Source organism: Sylvia atricapilla, chromosome 4 (assembly GCF_009819655.1).
Source record: "Sylvia atricapilla isolate bSylAtr1 chromosome 4, bSylAtr1.pri, whole genome shotgun sequence".
Lineage (NCBI taxonomy): Eukaryota > Metazoa > Chordata > Aves > Passeriformes > Sylviidae > Sylvia > Sylvia atricapilla.
In genome coordinates this window covers 47408045-47430435 of record NC_089143.1, presented here as the reverse complement: position 1 = coordinate 47430435, position 22391 = coordinate 47408045, and the positions used below count along the sequence as shown (strand labels likewise).

Below are 22391 nucleotides of genomic sequence, written 5' to 3'. Positions count from 1 at the left end.
GAACTCAACAAGCCATCTAGTGCAATTATAGTGGTTTGGAATTATTGCGGTACTTTTGTCATTTTAAACAAACAATGCCATTACCATTCCCTGCTTTCATGTTAAAAAGATTTACCACGATTCATGGATTTCCATGGATTTGGAGTTCCATGGAATTCCAGGGTAATTAAGAATTGTTTCAATTCAATGGTAGAAAATAAATGTCACAAAAGCAAGGGGAACTACAAGTTTATCTAGGAAAGTTTTGTAAAACTCTACAGTAATACTTCTCTTTTAGTGCTGCTTCATATCCACAAATAAGAAACCTTGAGGTACAACTGAAGAACTTTAGCAGAAACTTTGTCTTTATGAGGCCCTTACATTCACTGTCATGTACAATTAGCTCTAATGACAAACAAACCAAAAACACAACTGCTAAAGAAGAAAAACACACAAAATTGTATCACATTACAGTCCATGAGTCCACTGAATTTTATGCATTTAGTTTCTATTACCTGTTCACAGATGCAATATTTCAATTTTCATTGCTATCCTGTGAGTATCTAAAGCAGAACTGCTTTTCAACAAAAGCAAATCATTATCTTTCTAACAGAGGACCTGATGCAGGAGTAGATAATAAGCAGATAAGACACCTGTAGATAAACAAGCAGAGAGTACAGAAAGCAAACCCCAAGTAATTCAGACATCAGGTGATTTTAGCTAGAGAAGTCAGAGAGGGAACAGGTGACAGAAATACAGGCTCATATATCCATCAGCCTCACAGAGGGCAACTTAAATAAGATTTTGGGCACACTGATCTTAACTAGGGAACTTGGGTTTAGCTTTCAGCAGAACAGACTAAATGAAAGAAAGATGAATATAGTAGCCAAGTGGTGCCACAACAGAAATATAAATCAATGTATTTGTACATATATCCTTTCCATACATACAACACACAACACAAAATATTTTATTCAAAAACAGACATTCAGTGATTTTTTTTAAAAAATAACACAGAAACTACATTTCACCATTCTGTCAAATCAAAAGTATATCCTTAGGCTGCAAACTGTTCATTTTACTGGACAGCCCTTCAAAGGATCAACGTATTTGATCTGAAAAGTGATGCAGAAGTTAAGGCACTGATATAGAATCAGGTAGAAATATGAAGTGCATGTACATTAGCTTGGGACATTTTCCTTGTTTTTTTACAGCCTGCAGGACCACATACATGAGAGAGAACTGAAGGCAACTGCAGCAGAAACATGCAAGTACAGGCTATGTACAATGTCTTCTATTGGTACACATAATACACTCTTTCCTGTTAAACCCATCAACTTCAACTGCTAGTAAACCTAAAATCAGACCTATATTAAAAATCACCTGAGAATTCAATATAACTCTTTGCTGCCTCTGCTGTCCCCACTATAGAGTTTTCTTGGGAACATTAAAATGACACCAGGGTTTTACAACAGCATGCCCTAGGTGGACATACAGCAAAGGAAAACCATTTCAGTTCCCAAGCTTCTGTCATAAAATGGAGAGAAGGATGACTTGCTTCTTTTTTACATGAAAAAGAATATTGTAGTGATCTTCAAATCAGTAAATTCATGTCAGTGTTTAATGTATCACTGTCTGAAAAGCATAAAGGTTTGTAACGAAGGCCTTGCTTCATTTTGGCTGAATCATTGGCTTTATTCTACACCATGAGATGTCAGTGTCCTCTTTCAGAGATCTGTCTTGCCCTCGTAATGACACATGCAAGCAGCCCTCTGACTGTCCAGGTATGGCTTGCATCCCAAATGTATCACTGCATCAAACAGGAGCTGAACAGTTGATTCACAAGCTGCAAGCAAAGAAGAGTTCAGTTAAAAGTACTCTTTGAGTGGAATATGAAACTAACACGAGAAAACTCTGGCAAACTGAGAACAACTCTAAGAAAGAAGCAATCTTCTCTGGACACAGCAAATAGATTGTCAAATGAAAGACCAAACCAACACAGAGTCATTTAAGTTTTGAGTAAAAAATTATTATATGCCAAAAACACAAAACAAAAATTCATTTCATATGGAATGTTATCTGTGTTGGAAACATACTGAGTCTTGGAAGGTGAAAGAGCTGGTTTACCTCCTCACTCTTTGCATCCCAGTTTATGCAGAGGTTGCCATCTTTAACATCAGCTCAACAGAACTGAACAAGTATTCACCAGTTCTGACACTAAAGACTAACAAGAGGATTTATTTGCAGTTAAATAAATTTGAGAAGTTCAAACACAAGGCTGTTCTAAACACTTACAGATGCAGGCCAACAGCCACAAGGAATATCCTATGGCCTGTTACTAAGAAACCTAAGATTTATTCACTAGGGAACAGCATTAACTACTTCCACTTCGGCAGTAGATTACTTTAATACTGTGTTTCATAACAGGGAAAGATTCTGTATTTTCCTACAGTTTACCAGCAATCACACATAGAAATTTAGAAATCACCCAGCAGAACAGTCATGTTACAGACATGTTGCAGTAAATGCAAGAATTATACATGCATTTTGATCAGGTTGTATTCACATATTCATACTCCCAAATGGGCAGCATCATTTTTTCCCCTAAAGTTAAAACTAACCTGAACTCAAAGTTAGTTCTAACCCTAATCATTTTCTTCTGCTGTGTCACTGCTCTGCTGTACAAGCACCTGAACCTGCACAGCAGAGGGAAAGAACAAAGCATCTTTCATCAGCTTATGGAATGTGGCCTTGCTGCACTGCACAAAGATTCTTTGCCAAGTTAAGCTCGGATTAAACTTGACAAAAAAATAAAGGCTTTTTCACACTTACCCTGGACACTCTCTGAGATTCCAAGCGTTTTCTGCACATCTCTGCAAATTTTTGAGAGGCAGGTCTGAAACTGCTCATCACAATCATTTTTTTTATTGCCACAAGTATCATAGCATCTGTCGTGGTGATTGCAGCACCTTGTCATTGAAGGGATACCGATGTCAAACTGTGAATAAAACACACACACCTGCATTGGTATTCCAGTATAAGAAAAATACAGCCCGTGGGCAGACTGTAACAGAAACTAAAAACTAATGTGATGGGTTGAGATAGAGACAGTTTAATAGATGAATAAAAGAAGATAAAAATGTCCCCAAATAAGCAGTGCAAAAAGCACTCACCACATTTCAAAGCAGAGGGGATGCCAAGCTGGCCTGTGAGCCACAGCCACCTGGAAGTCACACACAGCCCCACCACCACCCCTTCTCCCACTGCTCCGGTTTTTACAGCTGAGCACCACTACGCAGTGTGGAATGTCCCTCTGTTCAGTGTGGGTCTGCTGCCTCAGCTGTGTCCATCCACAGCTTGCCCAGCCCCAGCCTACACTCTGGGGAGGTGGATGGGCAAAGTGGGGGGAAAAAAAGAGAAAGTCCCAAAGCCAGAGAACAACAAGCCAACTCCTATTTTTTTTCTAGCATTAAGGAAAAAGGGTTAGTGTTAGTACTGACAGCAAGAGTCATAGTCAAACCCTCCACTCTTGCACGGCTACAGCTGCAGTTATTCAGTGCTTTCAAGACTGTGCAAACAAAACACTAAAAATACTAAACCAAACACTCAAAACCCAAGAAATTTATTACATTTTGTGCTTGTAATCTTTGAAAATGTTTATGCTGTGTTCGTTTATAATACTAACACTTCCCATATGTTGTTACCAGAGCATGTGTTAGGAGCTGATAAGAACAGGGACCCTGTATATGGATGATGTCTCAGAAGGAGGGGGTGGAAAAAATCATCTACATTGAGGGAAGCTGATGTATGAAATACACCCAAAGAAGTCCCAAAATGGAAATACTTACCTGAACTCCAAATAGAGGGGATCCACAGCCATTTGGTGGTGATGGTTTATATCCAGAGCGAGGAATGGGCCTTGATCCTGAAAAAGGTAATTTGTCATGTCTTAAATAGATTCTTTGCACAGGATTTTAGTAGTTTTAAACCTCCCCACAGACATTTGTTTGGCTCAAGACAATATCAGTTGTTTTTTTATCTTAAACAAACATTCAGGCACCTGCATATCAACGATTTTTTCCAAATTTTTGAAAATTGGGGTACTAAGCAATTTTTTTAAGAAATGGGGACAAGGCACATAAGCAAGTCTCAGTGTTTGCTTCCTAAGTTAAAAAAACCCCAAAACTAAAATTGATGTGTTGGTTAAGTATGCAATATACAGGAGTATATTAACAGAGTACTTTAGTGTCCGTTCATTAATACCTCTATGTTTTATATGCAATCAACAGTAGTTCTCTGATTTTTTTTATCTAAACTGGGATGAAACATCATTTTTGTTTGTACAGCTGTAACATTAATAGAATTTGAATTAGTAGAGACTGCTAGACTCACATCTCCCTGAACACTCACTAGTGCAGCAAACCAAGGAATTCTGCATCCCAAGTTAAGAAAGACTGTGCAGTTAATTTGAAAAAAAATCACCCTCCAGTTCATTTCAGTGTTGGAAACAATCCGAGGCCACAATTAAAATTAATGGAAAGGAAAAAAACCCCCACGTTTGAAAGATGCATATTTTAGTACAGGGTGTAAATGTCACATTTTTTTGTGGAGGCAGCCAGGGTGTCACCACCAGACTAATTTCCTGACTTAACTAATAATCTGACACAGTAAACTGAAGTGATGCGATTCCACCATGACAGGCTATCTCAGCCTCCCATTTTGGGGTGCTCTTGAAGCACCAGTCAAAAGCCTGGAAAGAAATCCCATTTCTGGAGCATTGCCTGCCTGGCACCCGGGATGGGCACACCTGGGATGGGCAGGGCACGGGAGGGATCACAGAATGGGTCAGCCTGGAAGGCACCACAGTGAGTCATCTGGTCCAAACGCCCTGCTCAAGCAGGATAATCCTAATGATAATAGTCTAATATTATAATGATGATGATGATGATGATAATAATCATCATCTACCAGGTCATGCCAACTTGAGTTGCCTCAACTACTGTTCAGCTAAACCAGGCAGCTGAAAAGCAGTAAAGGAAGCAGCACAGATGTCCTCTGCTGGTAGCAGCACGATTTACAGACAGCAGGATGCATTCCTTCCACTGGCAAACGCGGCTGCCATTAAACCCTGTTATTCAAGCGTGACTTCGAAACAAGATACTCCTTAGCTCAGATTTAAGCTTTTCTGTCCCGAACAGAAATGCTAAGGGATGCTCCTAAATACCCAGCCGGGAAGGAGCAATTCTTCCCACTCCGGGGTTTTTCCCCGTACACATCAGCTACATATTTGATAGTAACAGGCCTTTATCCAAGGCAAACGTCTTGGAGACGTTTAAAAGGAGCTATTTAAAAGTCGCGTTAAGAGAACCGCTTACGTGTATACATGCTCCGTACGCGTTATACACGTATTTAAACAGACATACACGTGCAGTGGTTTGCTTGCCGAGGTGCACACACACATTTATAGGTGAGTACGCCAGCCACTCGTCAGCGAGCTCTGCCCCGGGAGCGGCGCTGGGCCGCGGCGGGAGCGCAGCCCCGGCCCTGCCCGGGACAAGGGTCGCGCCGCCAGCCCCGCTCACCATCGCTGCACTTGTACTGGCAGAGCCCGTCCTCGCCGCCCAGCAGGTCCAGGGCCGCGTTCAGGTACATGTCGATCTTGTGCACGCCATTGCGGATCGTCTTCAGCGTCATCCGCCAGTCCGGGGTCTGCGGCGCCTCCTGGCCCCAGGCGCAGGCCGCGACCCCCAGCAGCAGCATCGGGGGCAGCAGCGACAGCCGGGCCGGGGCCATGCCGAGCCCGCTAAGCCGCTGCCCTGTCCTCTGCCGCCCTCCCGGCCCGGCCCGCTGCCACCACCGCCGCCGCCGCCACCGCCACCATGGTCCCCGCGGCCCCGCCCGTGCGCCCGCCCGCGGGGAGGAGCGGCCCCGCCAGCCCGCCCATGGCAGCGCCGCGGGGCCGTGTCCGCTGTGCCTGTCCCCTCTGCCCTGTCCCCTCTGCCGTGTCCCCTCTGCCTGTCCCCTGTGCCCTGTCCGCTCTGCCTGTCCGCTCTGCCTGTCCCCTCTGCCTGTCCCCTGTGCCCTGTCCGCTCTGCCTGTCCGCTCTGCCTGTCCCCTCTGCCGTGTCCCCTCTGCCCTGTCCGCTCTGCCTGTTCCCTCTGCCGTGTCCGCTGTGCCCTGTCCCCTCTGCCTGTCCCCTGTGCCCTCTGCCTTCCGAACCTGGGCAGCGACCAGCGGGTACCTGCCCTGGTACCTCGGCGCTGGCCGAGCAGAGCCCCCGGAGGTGCCGAATTTTGTGGTGATGTTGGGTGGGAAGGAAACTGACCCGGTCACGTTTGCACATGGGGATGGTTCCCATGACATCGTCGGAAGTGCAAGGCGAGGTTGTAAAGCGGAGCAAAACTAAAGTTTATCTGTTACGAGGTAAAAGCCCGGTCTTGATTTGTTCGAAAGAAAAAAAGCAGACCAAAATGAACTTGTTAATAAGCACGGTGTTTGGTTTCAGATTTTTTTTAAAAAATTATGTCCAAATGCTAGGTGCCTCACAGATTAACTGAATTGAAACCACGTGAAAATAGTTTTAATTTTTGTAATGAAAACTCTGATTGATGTTGTGTGGAATCACTCAGAAAATAGTAATATTTGGCTTCAGGGCAAAAGTTAAATGTAAAGAAGAACAAGAAATCGAAAGAGAACCAAGAGACTTTCAGAACAGACAGGGCATAAAGACACATATTCTACTGGGTTTTTTTTTGGTTGGTTGTTTTTTTTTTTTTTTTTTTTTTTTTTTTTTTTTTTTTTTTTAATTTCCAGCCTCAGCATTTAGTATTATGTGCAATTAACTAGCAAAATTGGTGGGAAAAGTTCTTCACGGAAAAATTAAGTCAAACAGAAGAGGGAGCTCTTTGTACACCTGTCCAGCTTTTTTCTATTTCTTTAACAAGACCTTGATTCAGCAAAATAATTTCTGTGTAGGAATATACTTAAATGCTTTCCTAAACAGCAAACGTTGTTGAGAGTGGAGATGTGTGCGTGTTTGTCAGGGGAAGGAATTCATACTCTTACTTTAATTATTTTAGAGGTTGATGGTGTCTTTACATGAGAAAGTCATGCTGATGTGGGGTTTTTACATCTGGAAGAGGAAAAAAAAAAGTCAGTGAAAATGTAAAAATTGTTGTTGTCTGGCTGTGATGAATTATGGAAGAAATAGCACCACAACAACTGTGTTGTGTGAACATATGCCATTTATTCAGCAGGATAAATAATTTAGAGAAATAAAGTAAAACAGGCATTAAAAGTATTTGTCATTAGAATACAGTGAAAAATGTTCTAAAGTTATTGATCATTTTCATACAGCTGGCTGGAGCTACATGAGTTTTGTGTTGAGGGTCCACAAATCAAATTCTACTGCTTCAAAAAAAATTTGTGCTCACTTTTTGTGACCAGCTCTTGTGGAATGTGAAGGTATTATGTACAGACTGATGTTTTCTTTATGACAGCAAGAAGTTTGACTTTGTATCTGCTACTTGGTTTTGTAGAATTAAATCTATGTGTACAAGGTATTGTCTTTTTATATATGTATGTTGCTATATAAAATGTGTGTGTATAAGAATATGTAGGCACATACCGTGTGTGGTAGTGTGTAGAGTAAAACCCTACTTGGTGCTGAGAGTTTGTTGGATACCTGAAGTACATATACATACACAGAGATCTTAAGATTTAAAGATGCTTTTGATTTAAGTTGAAGATTTAAGTTTTAAAATTCCTTGTTTGTGACCAGCTGCTGTTGAATTATTAGAACTTAAGAGCTACAAAAATTGCCCCAGGCCAGATTATCAGATGATGTATATTAACTAGTGTGAATTGTCTGAGTTTGTAACTGCAAAAACTACCAAGCAAATTTATTATTTGAGTAATTGTTGCATTACAACAAATCTCATGGTGATAACCAATCTGTTGATTAATAGGTGGTCTGAAGTCTATTTCTGCAGTAAGCCTAAGGAATCAAGTGCCAAGCCAGGGCTTCTGGTGACTTAGACCTTGAGATGATGTAAGTTCTTTAAAGCAGCGTGGCTGCTCTCCTTTCTATGAAGTTCACATATTGCCAGTGCAGTCATTTTCCAACCACTCTTTCCAGTATCATTATCCCTTTTAGCCAAACAAACAACGGCAACTGAAATGCAATGTGAAAAGTGGAAAAAAACCAAGACTACAAGAAGAAAATATTTTAATATCTGCTTTTATTAGAGACCTTTGCAGTGGACTTGCGCCTTTAACATTCTCTTTGCACAAGCTCTGCAAAAATGAGGTATTCATAGAGTGTTAAGAATTTTCAAAATAATTCCTTGAAGATTTGTACTGATTGTTGCTAACATGACAGCTGATTGTGAAAAAGGACTATTTTTGCATAGGTGATATGAAGGAAGCATTTAATTTTCCGAGCTTCAGATATTGTACCGTGAAATGAGACCCCTTGTCACATGGTGGCTAATCCAGTCATAATAGCTGGCAACTTGTGTGTACACGCCAGGGTGACCAGCCTCCCCACAGTTCTCACCCCAGCTCACAATGCCCCAGACATAGGCCACGTTTTCTTCACCAAAGCAGACCAGGGGGCCGCCTGAATCCCCTTTACAACTGTCTGTGGAGCCATCATAGGTACCTGAGGAGGAAATAAAGGCAAAAGTAAGTAGAAGTACAAGCTGGCACACGAGGCAGAGCTCAAGAGATTTTTCAGGTCTGTGTTACTTCCTGACAGGTGTTTGCCTAATGGTTGCCAGTAAAGGAGATTCCGAATCTCTTCTAGTCTGTTACTTCTCAGTTCAATGCAGGGTCTCTCTTTATACTTGTGGCTGGCCTAAATTCTCATTTGCTTTTTCATCAGTCTTGCTTTACATAGTGCAAAAAAGAATTCAGCCTCATTCTCCAGTATAAAAAGTAGCCCATAAAAATGGAACAAGGTATAAAGATTTATAGAGCGATTCCTTTGGAAGTGAAGATACCATAATATGTGTATGCTTTTGTGTCTACCTTTGGTGTCCTCTCTACCCAGTAATCCACTGTCCATTCATCTGTACAATTATTTTCTTTACAAGCTTTATGAAAACAGGTGGGCCGGTTCAAGAACAGGAGCACATGAATCCTGGGATGGGAGGGAGAACAATTGTCTCTAAGTGCCCTCACTGCATGGTCAGTCTCAGTGAGGATCTTTAGCAACACCAGAGAGCAGCCCTGAGGCACAAGTGTGCAGGATCCAATGCCCTTTATGCTTCAGTGTTCACAAACCTACTCATTTGCAGGTCAGCAAGCACAGTGTTTGTGGAAAAAAAGAAATCAAGATGGATGTGATAGAAATAGAAATGCTGCTACAGAAATAGAATATGATTTATGTTTTTTCCCTATATATTCAGTAAAAGTTTATTAATTTCTAACACCCTTACTATGCTTTTCTGCTTGGCTGACTGTCCTAATATGGAGTCCATACAAAGCACGACTCCCCAAGCTTTTAAAACGTAACCTCTTTCTTGAATCTGTGCATTACTGAGAGAGTTATGTGAACTTTTCAGAGTTAGGATTACTAATCATATGAAACAAGATTTTATTGCCTTTAATCAGTTTAATTAATACTTGCTTGTATTACTAACTCCTGTGAATACCAGCCCATAATTTTAAAGGTTATATTTGAATCAGGGAGGGGATGTTAACCCCAGATATCCCATTTCTGAGTATGTCTCGTGGTACTGTCATTGTCCCTTCGTGGTAAATTATGATCACTTGAAATATATTGAAGAAAAGGGAGATAAATTACAGAACTGGTGCACTAAATAAACCTAGTATCTTACAGATGACCTCTTGAATTTATCACAAATGATTTCGCTTTTATATCTGGTTTTAATTTTCTTGTTGAGTAGTTTGTTTAAAGATTGCCTTTACTTTTGGATTTAACAAACAGTTGAAACCATCTGACCTGTGAGTTGAATACTCACTGCTCTTTTAGTCATGTATTTGGCAACACTTTTTGTCACTTCAGAAGCAAAAATGTGCATTCAAAATCCTCAAAACTAGAAATGACAACCAGTTTCCTGGACAGACTAATCTAAGTTTGAAAAGTTAACTGTATTTTCCTGGCATGCAGTGTAGTAGAGGCAAATGTCTAAGCAAATGAATAGTTATATTCTCGTCAACAGGGCTGCGTGTTCTAGGACAGGCATTTGCTTAAATATGTTGCTGAATCAGAATCAAATACAGTAAAGATAGGAGGTTCAATAGGGGCTTGTGTATTTAGAAAACATAACTCAAAATTACATGCAAAAATTTGCCCAAATAATTGTGGAAACTCGTCATGCTGTCTCTGAACTGTTTACAAATAGGTATATAATGGTGGATGCCACAGGCTCCTGTGGTTTGCATTTAGCCAACAGTGATATTGTGGTAGTTCATTTATTGTCTTTCTTAAGTCTAGAAGGTTCCCAGCCAGTATGTCTGGCCTAAACTGAGAGCATGATGGTAGAGAAAGTATAGTAAGAAAATTGATGCTTACCTGCACATGCCATTTTTTTAAAAAATCGTCCTGGATACAATTCAGAACAATTGTGAAATAAATTAACATTTCCCCACTTGAGGATAAATTGTTTTGTGTAACCTAGAAAAAAAATCCAAAGTTAAAATGGCAAGTACACATTAGACACGTTTAATATAATAATTTGAAAGTTAGTTAGTTAGTTAGTTAGTTACAGAATATTATCTTCAGTATTATAAACCAGAAACCTTAAACTGCCACTAATATTTACCCCATTTGAATTATGGTGCATTGCCCATATATTTCAAAATAAAAGCAGAGTGGTTCAATTGCACTGTATACTACAGTACTTTCATTTTGTGGTATTTTCACCCTTTCTATTTCCTTGTATTCCTCAGTTTTGTTTTTTTTTTAATTTGTTTGTTTGTTGTTTTTTTCCCCTGTGTTTTCCATATCAAGGTTTCAGGCATTTGGAAATGGGTACATTGTTTTTTGTGAACTGGAGATGTGGCTGTGATTCATCCTTATTACTCTCCTTCCAACTCTGCTCTATCTTTATGGAGCAGTTGCTGAAGATACGGATGAGCTATGCATTTCACAAGTCTAAAGAGATGCTCTGTTTTGTCTGTTTGCTAGCATTTCCCAACTTTGCATTTGCCGAGTGGATGCTATTAAATATGGAGAGGAGAAACCACACAACCAGTATGTGGTAGCTCCAACGTCAGGCTCTAACACTGTGATACAAAACAAATACTTCCCAAGTCTTGGAAAGCATGATTATATTTGGCTTATCTGTCTCTGTGCAAGCTTCTCTGAGCTGACCCCAAACATGGCAGTGACAGGATGTGCTGAGTTTCATGACTGCTGGCTGCAGCTCAGATCCTATTGAGAAAGGGGACAGAGGGCAGGCTGTGACTGTGGACCCCTGTGAGCTACCAAACAACATCTGTTATATGTTGTCACCAGGTCTCCAGAGCTGACAGAATTATTGGATGGACAAAAGGAAAATTTCTTACTTTCAGGATAGTTTTCATCCAGGTGTGTCCTCCAATACCAATCTACAAAGAGGCTGAAACAGCAGAGGAAGCAGTACAGAAAAGAACCCAACAATGATACTTGAGTGCCAAACCACAGCCTACATTTTCTGTACTCTGCCTCTTCTGAGTGCTTTGTGCACAACTGTTTTTCAGCCTTTTCAAAATGAAAGCTCACCACAATTAGAAAATGAGTTATACAAATAATACATTCCTGAAGCAAACACTAAAGCAAATACCTTTCTCTAGTCCCCATCCAGAAACCTTGCATCTGTCACCAGTCTTAAACATATATTCTGACCAGGGGACACAGGCAGGTATGCTGGTGTCTTCCAAGGAGCATTCTCCATGCCCAAAACCTTTCAGCTCCAGCAGAGCAATGTCATTTTCATAGGTTGATGCATTGTAGTTTTCATGAATTATCACTTGGTTTACTTTGAAAGTATTTGTCTCTTTGTCGTATGTTATTGTGTTCAACATTCCAACCCAGACACGGTAGAGATGAACTCGATTTGCCCTGGAAAAAACCAGCAAATTAAACACAAGCCTTACATTTCAACTGGTTTAAAACTGTAAACGATTGCATTTTATCAAAGTTTCTGTAGAATAAAAATCCCCATTAGATACATATATTTTCTTTCTGGATTAAATGCCCAGGTTTTTCTGAAGTATAGCAGATTCAAGGCAGATGACACATACTGAGTACTGCAACTAATACAGAAAACGATGTTAAAGCCAAAGAGAAAACAAGTGTTTATGCTGCTCTGATAAAAGAGTGACCAGATGTGGATGGGACTGGCAAATCTTACATGTCTGCTCTTGGCTTGTTATGGGGCATATATGACCCCAGGGACATTCTTTGGGAACAGATCCTCGACTTCCACAAGGAGAAGAGAAGAGAAGAGAAGAGAAGAGAAGAGAAGAGAAGAGAAGAGAAGAGAAGAGAAGAGAAGAGAAGAGAAGAGAAGAGAAGAGAAGAGAAGAGAAGAGAAGAGAAGAGAAGAGAAGGGAAGGGAAGGGAAGGAAGGGAAGGGAAGGGAAGGGAAGGGAAGGGAAGGGAAGGGAAGGGAAGGGAAGGGAAGGGAAGGGAAGGGAAGGGAAGGGAAGGGAAGGGAAGGGAAGGGAAGGGAAGGGAAGGGAAGGGAAGGGAAGGGAAGGGAAGGGAAGGGAAGGGAAGGGAAGGGAAGGGAAGGGAAGGGAAGGGAAGGGAAGGGAAGGGAAGGGAAGGGAAGGGAAGGGAAGGGAAGGGAAGGGAAGGGAAGGGAAGGGAAGGGAAGGGAAGGGAAGGGAAGGGAAGGGAAGGGAAGGGAAGGGAAGGGAAGGGAAGGGAAGGGGAAGGGAAGGGAGGGGAGGGGAGGGGAGGGGAGGGGATGGGAGGAGAGGAGAGGAGAGGAGAGGAGAGGAGAGGAGAGGAGAGGAGAGGAGAGGAGAGGAGAGGAGAGGAGATGAGAGGAGAGGAGAAGAGAAGAGAAGAGAAGAGAAGAGAAGAGAAGAGAAGAGACGAGTATAGAAGAGAAGAGAAGAGAAGAGAAGAGAAGAGAAGAGAAGAGAAGAGAAGAGAAGAGAAGAGAAGAGAAGAGAAGAGAAGAGAAGAGAAGAGAAGAGGTCTTTTGTATTTAACTTCAAGCAGAGTTGTTACAATGAACCACTCCTGCCTGCTGCTATCTGACTTAAGTATGCCATGTCTCTTCAAATTCATCATTACTTTTCTTTCTATTCACTGCCAAACCCCTCTATTTTCTCTGAATCTTCCTCATTGTTAATGTGGGCAAGTCAGTGTTTTAAACTGTTCTATTTAACAGACAAATAGAAATTAACAAACAGGTAGCTGAGAAGGGCAGTAATATCCAAATCAATCTCTCTGCCTTGCAGAAAGAAAATAATTTCAGAATTATTTGGTTTTACCTGACACAGTGAGCAGCAGTCAGAACCCAACAGCCACCAATATAAACCCCTCCACACTGTACTGCTGAACTTTCACTGCTGGTGTCTGTAATTGCCACTTGCCAAGGAAATTCGCCCTATTCAATCAACAAACACAAATAATGAGACATCATTACAATTGTATGACTTTTAGTGCATAAGGGGAAAACCACCTCTTGGTATCACCTAATATCCTTGCCTATGTCTGATTTTAATAAAAGATCTATTATCCAGAAGTTGTAAATTTGGTTCCATCAGATATAAAGGATATATATGAAAATTCAGTCATCTTATACAATCTTCTGACTGTGCAATGTGTCCTTCCCTTCAGGTTTCAGTCATGGAACCCCTTGTAGTCAGAAAAACAGATGGAGGAGCTGACCTGGTTTCAATACATTTTTGCTGTATTCTGTTTCAAAGATGCAAATTTAAATTCCATTTTGCCAGATTTGTTATTTTTCACTGTAGTATTAGTTGTTTTTCTGAGTAACTTTTAGTGTCTGCTTGTACTTCAATGCTTAATTTTGTAACTCTATATTTTATTTTATAAATTGTGCTTCTCTTTGCTTTCATTCAGTGCAATGCCACTACTGCTGCAAAACATGACATAAGCATTGTATCTGATTTTGGTATTTCCATAACTTTAACAGAAGGCCTGTTTAAATCAATGCTGAATGAACTCATATCTGGTAAGGTTACTTTTTTACCTTTCCTGCAATCTCTCCACCTATGATTCTTTTCCGCCGAGTTAGTGTGTGATTCCTAACACCGCAGTGCACTTTGGGAAGAAGTGTCTTTATCATTTTTCTTTCTTTAACAAAAAGGAAAAACGTATTTCAGAATTCAGGTACACATTCTCGCTAAAATTTGAGTGCTGTGAATACACCAGTAGCTGAAATAGCAGGAAAACAAAGACCAAAAATTTTGGCATCTGTTTTTGCTTTGGAAAATGCTTGAGTCTTAGCATCACATTACTTCTCTCCATTTTCCAATGCTGCTTGCATTCAGGCAAATAATTTCAAGGATGTTCCCCTAGATTTGCAGTGAGTTTACCTCAGCTGAGAGCTTTCCAGTTGCCAAAACATGCAGATGTAGGTCTTCAGGTAGATGAATTATTATGGCATTCTCAAAATCAGTGAAAAGTGAGACAAACAGTAAGTCACAGAGTGTGTATTAGTAAATCACAAGTCAGGATATCAGTGTTCTAGATCTAAGCAGCTGGCTGGTAGCTAGAAAGTCACTAATAAGAGGGTATGCTGTTGATTTTGGAGGGCTAATTACACTTACCTTCATTCATACTGTCCTTTTCAGCACCTTCATTTTTGCCTGTAGTAGAATAACAAAATATTAAAATTATTAGCAAATATTTACTTGAATACGTTTGTGTGTGAAGATCATGGAACATCTTTTAAATGCCTAAGGGCATACTGTTCACATGGAGAGCAACACTCTCCAGCCTGGTGCCTGCACTTTCCTTTCCTGATAGGCACAGTTTGGCTGCCTCAGCCTACAAATGACCAACAGTCAGCAGATAATTGTTCATAGCTACACAACATCTACTTGCTCTCCAAGCCTAGGAAGCCCTTCTGCCAGGAAACCTTGAGAAATTGCCCTTTTTTTTGTTTGTGATCCCTGGGGAGATGACCCATTTTCCTCCACCAGAAACAACCAAAATTTCTCCTCCTGCCCCATCCACCTTTAGAAACCTTCAAAAGCTGAAAGCAGCATTAAGTAACAGGTTTTTATCTGATTTTTTTTCCCTCAATTTAGATTATGCTGTTGCATACTGTGTGCCTTCTTTAACAGGGTAAGGGAGAATATTCGACACGAGAGGTAAATTAAATCCTTGCTGAATGTCGTTTGTCAGCCTTTACTCAAAGTGCCCATTGAATTCAGTCCCTAAATGCGGGCTAAGCATTGTGTCTGTTCTCGTGTCACTGACAGCAATGTTTACATTTAGAGCTCAGTTTACCTGTACTAATTACTATTTACCAATAGTTTTTACTTTTTTGGCCTTAGACTTTATCTATTTTGAGAGCAATGAAAACATTCCAATTTTCTAACAAAACATAATCTTTTCAGCAGAGAGGGGAACAGCACAGAAGAATTGTTATATTGACAAACTAGTTGAATTCCCTCATTTGTGAGGCTAGTATTCCTGCTCGCCTTCTCTCCACTTTCTTAGGCGATACCAGTTTGATAGCTGGCCACATAAACAAAAGACATAATCTGCCTTAAGCTTCCCAAAACAACATCTGTTCCTTCCTTCCATTAGTTGTCTTGTCATGCCTTTCCAGGAAGAAAGGAAAGAAAATTCTATGACCTTTCTACCAAGTGTAACTAAACATTGGGAAGACTGATTCTTGCATAATACATAAAATACTAATATGCATTGTGTAGCCTCTAGTTAAAACTGAGCTGAATGAAGGAAACAAAAACATCTTTCAGAAGAAAACCTGCACAGACAACTTCAGCTTCATCCTCTCCTGTGAGGCAGTCAATTTCTTTGTTGCAGACATTCTTTTTTGGAATACAGATATTTGACCGGCAGTGGTAACTGTTGTTTCTGCACCCTGTAACACAGGAGAATTACAAATGTAAATCACAGGATCATTTGATTCAGCAACCCCACACTGTCAGAGAGCTTTTTAAAATGCATATCCACATTACAGGAGACCTGGCTGTTCATAAAGAAATTACAAAAGCAGGGTCTGTGCATGTAAACAAAATGAACTTGGCTTCCCTCACTTTAAAATCTTGAAGTTATTAGACTTGAAAAATGTGGACTTCTGTTACCACTGCAGTGCTGTACTGCTAATGCCTGCTTTTTTGCACTTGCCTATGTGTAAATTATGATCTGATTTGTTTAATGTAGTGACTTGATGGAAAAGAGAATTTAGCTGTTACATCACTGTAAAAATTCTTTGTGGGTGGATTTCTGCTGAAATTCTTTTGAAACACCTGACAAAAAGAAATTGTTACCTCTACAGCACAGTTCATCACTCAGGTCTCCACAGTCATTGATGCCATCACAGGTTTTATTCAGAGAAATGCACTTCTTGTTGACACAGGGAAACTCCCCATCTGAACAAACTGTGCAGCAAGATGAAAATTAAGTTAGTGTGGAACTGACTGTAGGTTCATCATTGCCCAGGGAGATACTCTGCTTGTGTATTTGATTCTGTCAGCAGTTTGGCCTACCAGCAGTAGGTATGCTGGGGCCCAGTCAGGTAAATAGGAATCTTTTTTTTTTATTGTTTTGGTTGCCTTTTCTTTAGGGTTTCAGCATGACCACTCATTTTTTTCCTCCAAATTCCAGTAGCCTAGAAAAAGGGAATTTAATTTCTTCTAATGAAAGGACTGGTGAGGACTAAACCAGAAATGATCAGTTCAAACCCACTACAAATGATTCAAGGGATTAGGATGATGGAGGTTCCCCCTCTATAAAGAACTCATCAAGAGTCTTTGAATAACTACTTTTGTAAGAAAAAACTGAGATGGTTCATTGCACTTCTAGTCAGCGGCATCTCAGGCTGATGCTCACCAGCGCCAAAGAAAGCTCCCTACAGAGAATGAAAAGCTGTCAGAATGCTAAACAAGGAATTTTTACTGTGAGAAACTGAGGAGTCCTGAAACCCCGAAGCAGACACCAGCAGTTTCACATCATAGTCATGCTTGTCTGGCTATGGTGCTAATGGTGTGCTAATTGATGTCCCTCAAACAGCAGCAACACAAGTCACCTGTTTCCTCACCAGTTAACCCAGAAGAGGTAAGATTTGTGAGATACAATACACCTTGGTACTCTTGGAAGGCATGGTGGAACAAACCCAACCACGGGTGAAGTAAGTTTCCTTTGAGGAAATAGCTGTAAAAATACTTCAGGAGCAACAGTGACTTTTCAAACTTGAACACTCAAGACTATCTTGATTTCAAATTGCCTCAACTGTCTTAAAGTATGCAAAATGTTGATTTAAAACAATCAAAATGTTTCAGATTTTCTGTGGCTGAGAGTTCAGCAAACTGAGTCCTCATTATTTAAAATTAACTTAAAATGTAAAAACAGCAAATAGATATTAAACTAAAAAGAACTACTAACCTCTGGTATTTTCATGGCACTGCAGGCTAATCAGTCCCTCATTACTATCTCTTGATTTCATCTCTATGTGACATTCAGCAAGACTTGTCTCTAGGCCCCTGCAACTTATCTGCAGACAGTTTAATGAATTTAAGGCAGATGCTGTGATGTTGGAAGTGGCTTGGTAATATTCAGCACCTCTGTGAAGATAATAACAACAACAAATTATATAATTTCACAATGGACTGTCCACTGCTTTTATTGTTTAGAATTTATATGATTTTCCTCAGTGTCAAAGGATTTTGGTCATGGCTAAGAAAAAGAGCAGACTTCCCGTGGAGTTGCCTAGGGGTAAACAGGAGATGTTTATTTTGAAAGAAAAAGTAAAGTGCTAATTTTTGGAGGCTGTCCACAGAACTGTCCCCAAATCCATTTGTAGGTCTGTGAAAGTCACTGTGTATCATGATGGATAGAAGAGTCTCCTTATGTAGCAAAACTTGTAAGCCCCAGACCTCTACCTCTGTGTGGACATGGGTGACTCATCACTTGGGAACCAACCTGAATGCAGTCAGCTGTCCTTGGTGCCATCAAAACACCAAGGTGAATATTGAGGAAGATCAGGCCACTGCAAGGCTGGGATTGATAAATTTTATCTTTCTTGGTTTTACCTGAGCACTACTGTCCTAACGGTGTATGTATCCTCTACCTTAAAGAAATATGGGTTGAGTAAATAAGTAACTAGAGAGGCTTTCAATGAGACTCCAGGGCTGAATGCTCTGTCTCTGGGCAAACCCTTCTCTGCTCTCTGAAGATACATTGATCAGGACTAGGAAACACTTGCTTCTCACCTAGACAGGCACTGCAATAGCAGATTTAGTTTTTTGTAGACTTTTTCAGGTGTGGTGGTTTGGTTTTTTTTTTTTTTTTTTTTTTTTTTTTTTTTTGTAAGGTTGGGGAGGCAATGCTGCCTAAGTTAAATTAGTTGTACAGGTGTAAAATTATTATGTACAGGATACAGAGGTAACTTTATGAGGAGCTGAATAAGCAACTCAGGTCATCAATGTGGTGACAGGAAAAAGAACAAGCTCTGTGTGGCTTCAGCCATCCCTGGGGCCAGAGCAAGCAGTGGCATCAGGGGCAAGGGGTGAAGGAAAAAACCCCATACTCTGCTCCCTGTTAGTCTGGCTAATGCAAGTAGCAAACAGAGCTGTACCCCATTGTCAGCTGTCCTGAGAAACCTTTAAAATTAACTTAAAATGTAAAAACACCAAATAGATATTAAACTGAAAAGAAACCTTTCTCTGCACACAGATCATTGCTCAGAGTTACTTGGGGATGGTCCATCCATGTACTTTCCCTAACACAGGCCTGGGAGAGCACCTACACACTGGTCTTCATCTTTATTTTAAAGTAAAACAGTTATGGTTTGTATGGTTGTAGCCTGTAACAGAAGACAGAAATTTTGTTTTGGCTTTCACTCTCAGATGTGAGTTTAAGAATACCGTAGCAAATACATTGCTCATGATTTTTTTATCTGTCTTTACTGTTGGCTGTGACTGACACTTCTGTAAGCATCACTACTTTTTCAGATCTCCTGCAGTTATCCAGACATAAATTCCCCAAACTTACAATTCAAAGCCAAGGTGCCTGCAAGCCACGTTTGCTTCATCCATAGTCCATTCACTAGCACATACAAAACTGTCATCCTTATGATTCACAAGTTTTACTCGAAGCAAACTTGAATTTCCATGACCCAGAGAGACTGAAAATGTTTCTTAAAGAAAAAAAAAAAAAAAAAAAAAAAAAGAGAGAAGTTAAAAAAATCCCCAACAAAAGCATATTATATAGATGTATCTAGTGGAAAGACAGCACAAAACCAAACCAGGACAAATTCTGTATTTACAGCTAAAGTTCATATGGAAAGAACAGTAGATTGAGAATCAGAAGCTTCAGATATTAGTCCTGAACTTTCTGAGGACTGACTTTGTGTCTTTGAATTTACTAATTTCCCAGAATATGCCAGTTTAAGGACAAATGAGGGTAATGTGTCCATAAGGGTACTTGAAGATCTACCAAGAGCAGGTTGCATTTTAGTATGATGACCTTCTTTAGGGGGTTTTTGATAACCAAACAATACTACTTGAAGTGAGAGGGCCAGATCCTACTTCTACTACCTGTGTCGCAGAATGCCTGCAACACTCTGTGTAGCAAAACCAGCGGCAGGGTGACCTGGGCCTGTCAATCACTTTATTTTTTATGAAAAAGAACAGATACTTCAAATTTTCTGTGACTTTTCATTTTCTGTTTCATGTTGTTACTAGTGCAAGAAAATGTACAGACTTTCCAAGCTGTACAGAGTGTAAGCATCTCCTCAGCCAGCCCTGATGGATAAATGTCAGGAAAGGAGGTGTTAATACCTTCAGGCATGCACCTTCCCTTGTGCAGAAACTTTGCTTTGGGTTGCTGGCACTCATAGCTCTTTAGCTGACAGTAAGTACGGAAGGTCTTTCCACTGGTGGAACAAACTGCAGAGCCATTCTTTGGGCACTGGTAGGGAAGCTTGCAAAGGCATTTTCCCCCCACACATCGCTCCCATGGGTGACAAAACACTTTTTTACAGGACTTGTGGGTGTATTGGTTGCCTAAGCATTCTTCTATGAGGTAGTTGTCTTGTTTAGCTGGCCAGGCAAGCTTAACCTGTTGACTGTGGTTTTCTTCAGCTCTAGATGTTGCATTCTGCAAGGCACACAAAAAATAATTAAAATAAAAGCAAGATTGGGGACTGCACCAAGAGTTTTGCAGATCCCTTCACTGACCTCAGCAAAGTGTCCCTTTATAAGCCTTTTCCTATCTAATCAAAAATTCCTAAATACATTTATAGTGTTTATCCCCTTGTCTTCGGCCACCTCATCTTTCTCAGTTTTTCTGAACTCTTTTTTTCCTTTTTGCATCATTTACCTGATGGGATCTTCACTCTTATTGATCTGATCTGATCGCTCTTACTGATCTGATCACCCACAAACTTTATACTGTTTACATTTTAAAAATCAACTAAAGTGCACAGCAGATTGAAGTCATATTTTTAAAGTCATTGGTTTATAATACATCCCAGCAATGGGGCTATTAACAGTCAGATTAAAACATAAAGGAATTTAAGAACCAGAAAAAAACAGCAATTTGGGTTTTTTTCCCTAAGATTTGTTAAAACAAATTATTTGCCTGGTTGACTTTGGATTTAAATACCATCTGTAAACATTTATGAACTGCTTACTAGCAAATGAATCTATAATTAATGATTGTTTTGCAGAGTCCATGTGACTGCTCAAGTAACCTCAAATATCTTAACAAGTATCTGAAAACAATTTGAAAATTAAATGCTCATCCTTATCAGCTTTTTTCCTGCCTCTTGCATAGCAGTGGGTTTGCAGTGTGGTTGATTGCTGGCTGTCACTGGACTGCAGATACAGATTCTGACCCTCCCTCTGATGGCCTCTAGGTGAGTGGCTCTGCTCCTGTGTTTGTACAGCTCTCTGGTGACTTCAGTGCTGGCTCAGTGCTTTTGCTTACTAAGATCTGTGGGTAGGATGACTCTTGGAACATGAGAAAACATATATGGATGGACTCTGTAAAAATGGGAGAAAAACATTAGTCCACAAATGCGATTTATCAGCTTTGACTGCGTCAATTGGATCAATAGAGCTGGAGATTAAAGTTCCCATGAAGAAATCCTGCCCACAGGAAAGTCAGTGAGGATGCATTTGGGGCAGAATTTAATCCAATACCTCTCCTTTTCACAGTTGTATAATCTTATAAAATTCTTCTTGCTGTTCTCGGGTCAGTAGAATCCAAACTGTGAGCCAGATCCGGCTTGGCACAACTCCCATAGGTGCTAGGTGCTCCTCCTCAAGGGGAACAACTGATTCTTATCTCAGACTTTCTCTGAAAGACCTGGATTGTGCTGAGTGCCCAGCCCAGACTGGCTTTCCTGGACATATCTCCCTGCAGACAATCCTCAGGAAATCTTCTGGCAGTAGGATAATCCCATGCTGCCGTATCACAAGACTGCAATCCAATTTCTCAAAAAAAGGGAGGTGAGGGAAAATTGCAGCAACTTTCTGTGGTCAGCCATGCTTGCAAATTTGGTTTAGGATAGGATCATGATTAAAATCTTTTCCAGAAACCTGTTAGCATAAGCTCCAGATAGAATGAAAACATGAAAGAGAAACAGCAAACTTCAAACCTTCACGCTGGGCTAAAACAAATGTATGAAACACAAATACTATGAAAGGAAACCCTTTTTTTAAAAAAATCAATTCCCTCTGCTTTTATAACAATAAACTGCTTTTAAAACATTTTAAAAAATACTGCTAACACAATAAAACATGTCTTACCTCTGATCCACAAAGACAAAAGAGACACAAGAAAACCAAGCAAATTGGGAGCATTCGCATGATGAAATTTTATCTCCCTTCCTAGACAAGTTCCTTTGGCTGGGATTCTTTTGACTGTAAACTCTTAGATTTGTGTTTAATTTTTAACCATTAGAATAATATTTGGAAGTATGTTTAGAAATAAAGTACAGGAGCCTCAACTATTAACTGATAAATTTGGTCTCTTCAAAAGATCCTGCCTTAACTGGTTTTATCGTAAGTGTATGACGAGATAACAAAAGTCAAGCCCTTGAAGTAAATGATTAAAAGGAAGCGCTTGTTGAGGTTACACTTTTCTTCGCGCAGAGGAGACCGATCGATGCATCCCACCGGCTCTCCTGATTGCAGCGCTCACATCTGCCAGGCTATTGTGAAAGTCGTGGTGTACATGCGTGAGAGCCCCCCTGTCATTGTCACGCCCACCCCACAGG

General features: G+C 40.4%; 2 protein-coding genes across 3 annotated transcripts; both read right to left on the bottom strand.

The window, feature by feature from the left end:
- Positions 1 to 326: 326 nt before the first annotated feature.
- PLA2G12A (phospholipase A2 group XIIA) lies at positions 327 to 5875 on the bottom strand. 2 transcript variants are annotated; one of them, XM_066317807.1, is made up of 4 exons: positions 5562 to 5875; positions 3828 to 3904; positions 2812 to 2977; positions 327 to 1825 (listed from the first exon to the last, which is right to left on the bottom strand). In XM_066317807.1, exons 1-4 carry the CDS (start codon positions 5770 to 5772, stop codon positions 1707 to 1709), a joined length of 573 nt encoding a protein of 190 aa, XP_066173904.1. In that variant the 5' UTR covers positions 5773 to 5875; the 3' UTR covers positions 327 to 1706. The 2 variants fall into 2 exon arrangements, with proteins under 2 accessions (XP_066173904.1, XP_066173905.1); XM_066317808.1 differs by lacking the exon at positions 327 to 1825 and adding an exon at positions 1987 to 2675.
- A 2327-nt stretch (positions 5876 to 8202) lies between these two features.
- Positions 8203 to 22147, bottom strand: CFI (complement factor I). The gene is made up of 12 exons (XM_066317817.1): positions 21922 to 22147; positions 19948 to 20266; positions 19160 to 19304; positions 17552 to 17730; positions 16438 to 16548; positions 15912 to 16028; positions 14743 to 14781; positions 14163 to 14266; positions 13438 to 13553; positions 11772 to 12049; positions 10520 to 10621; positions 8203 to 8641 (listed from the first exon to the last, which is right to left on the bottom strand). Exons 1-12 carry the CDS (start codon positions 21979 to 21981, stop codon positions 8424 to 8426), a joined length of 1788 nt encoding a protein of 595 aa, XP_066173914.1. The 5' UTR covers positions 21982 to 22147; the 3' UTR covers positions 8203 to 8423.
- Positions 22148 to 22391: the final 244 nt, after the last annotated feature.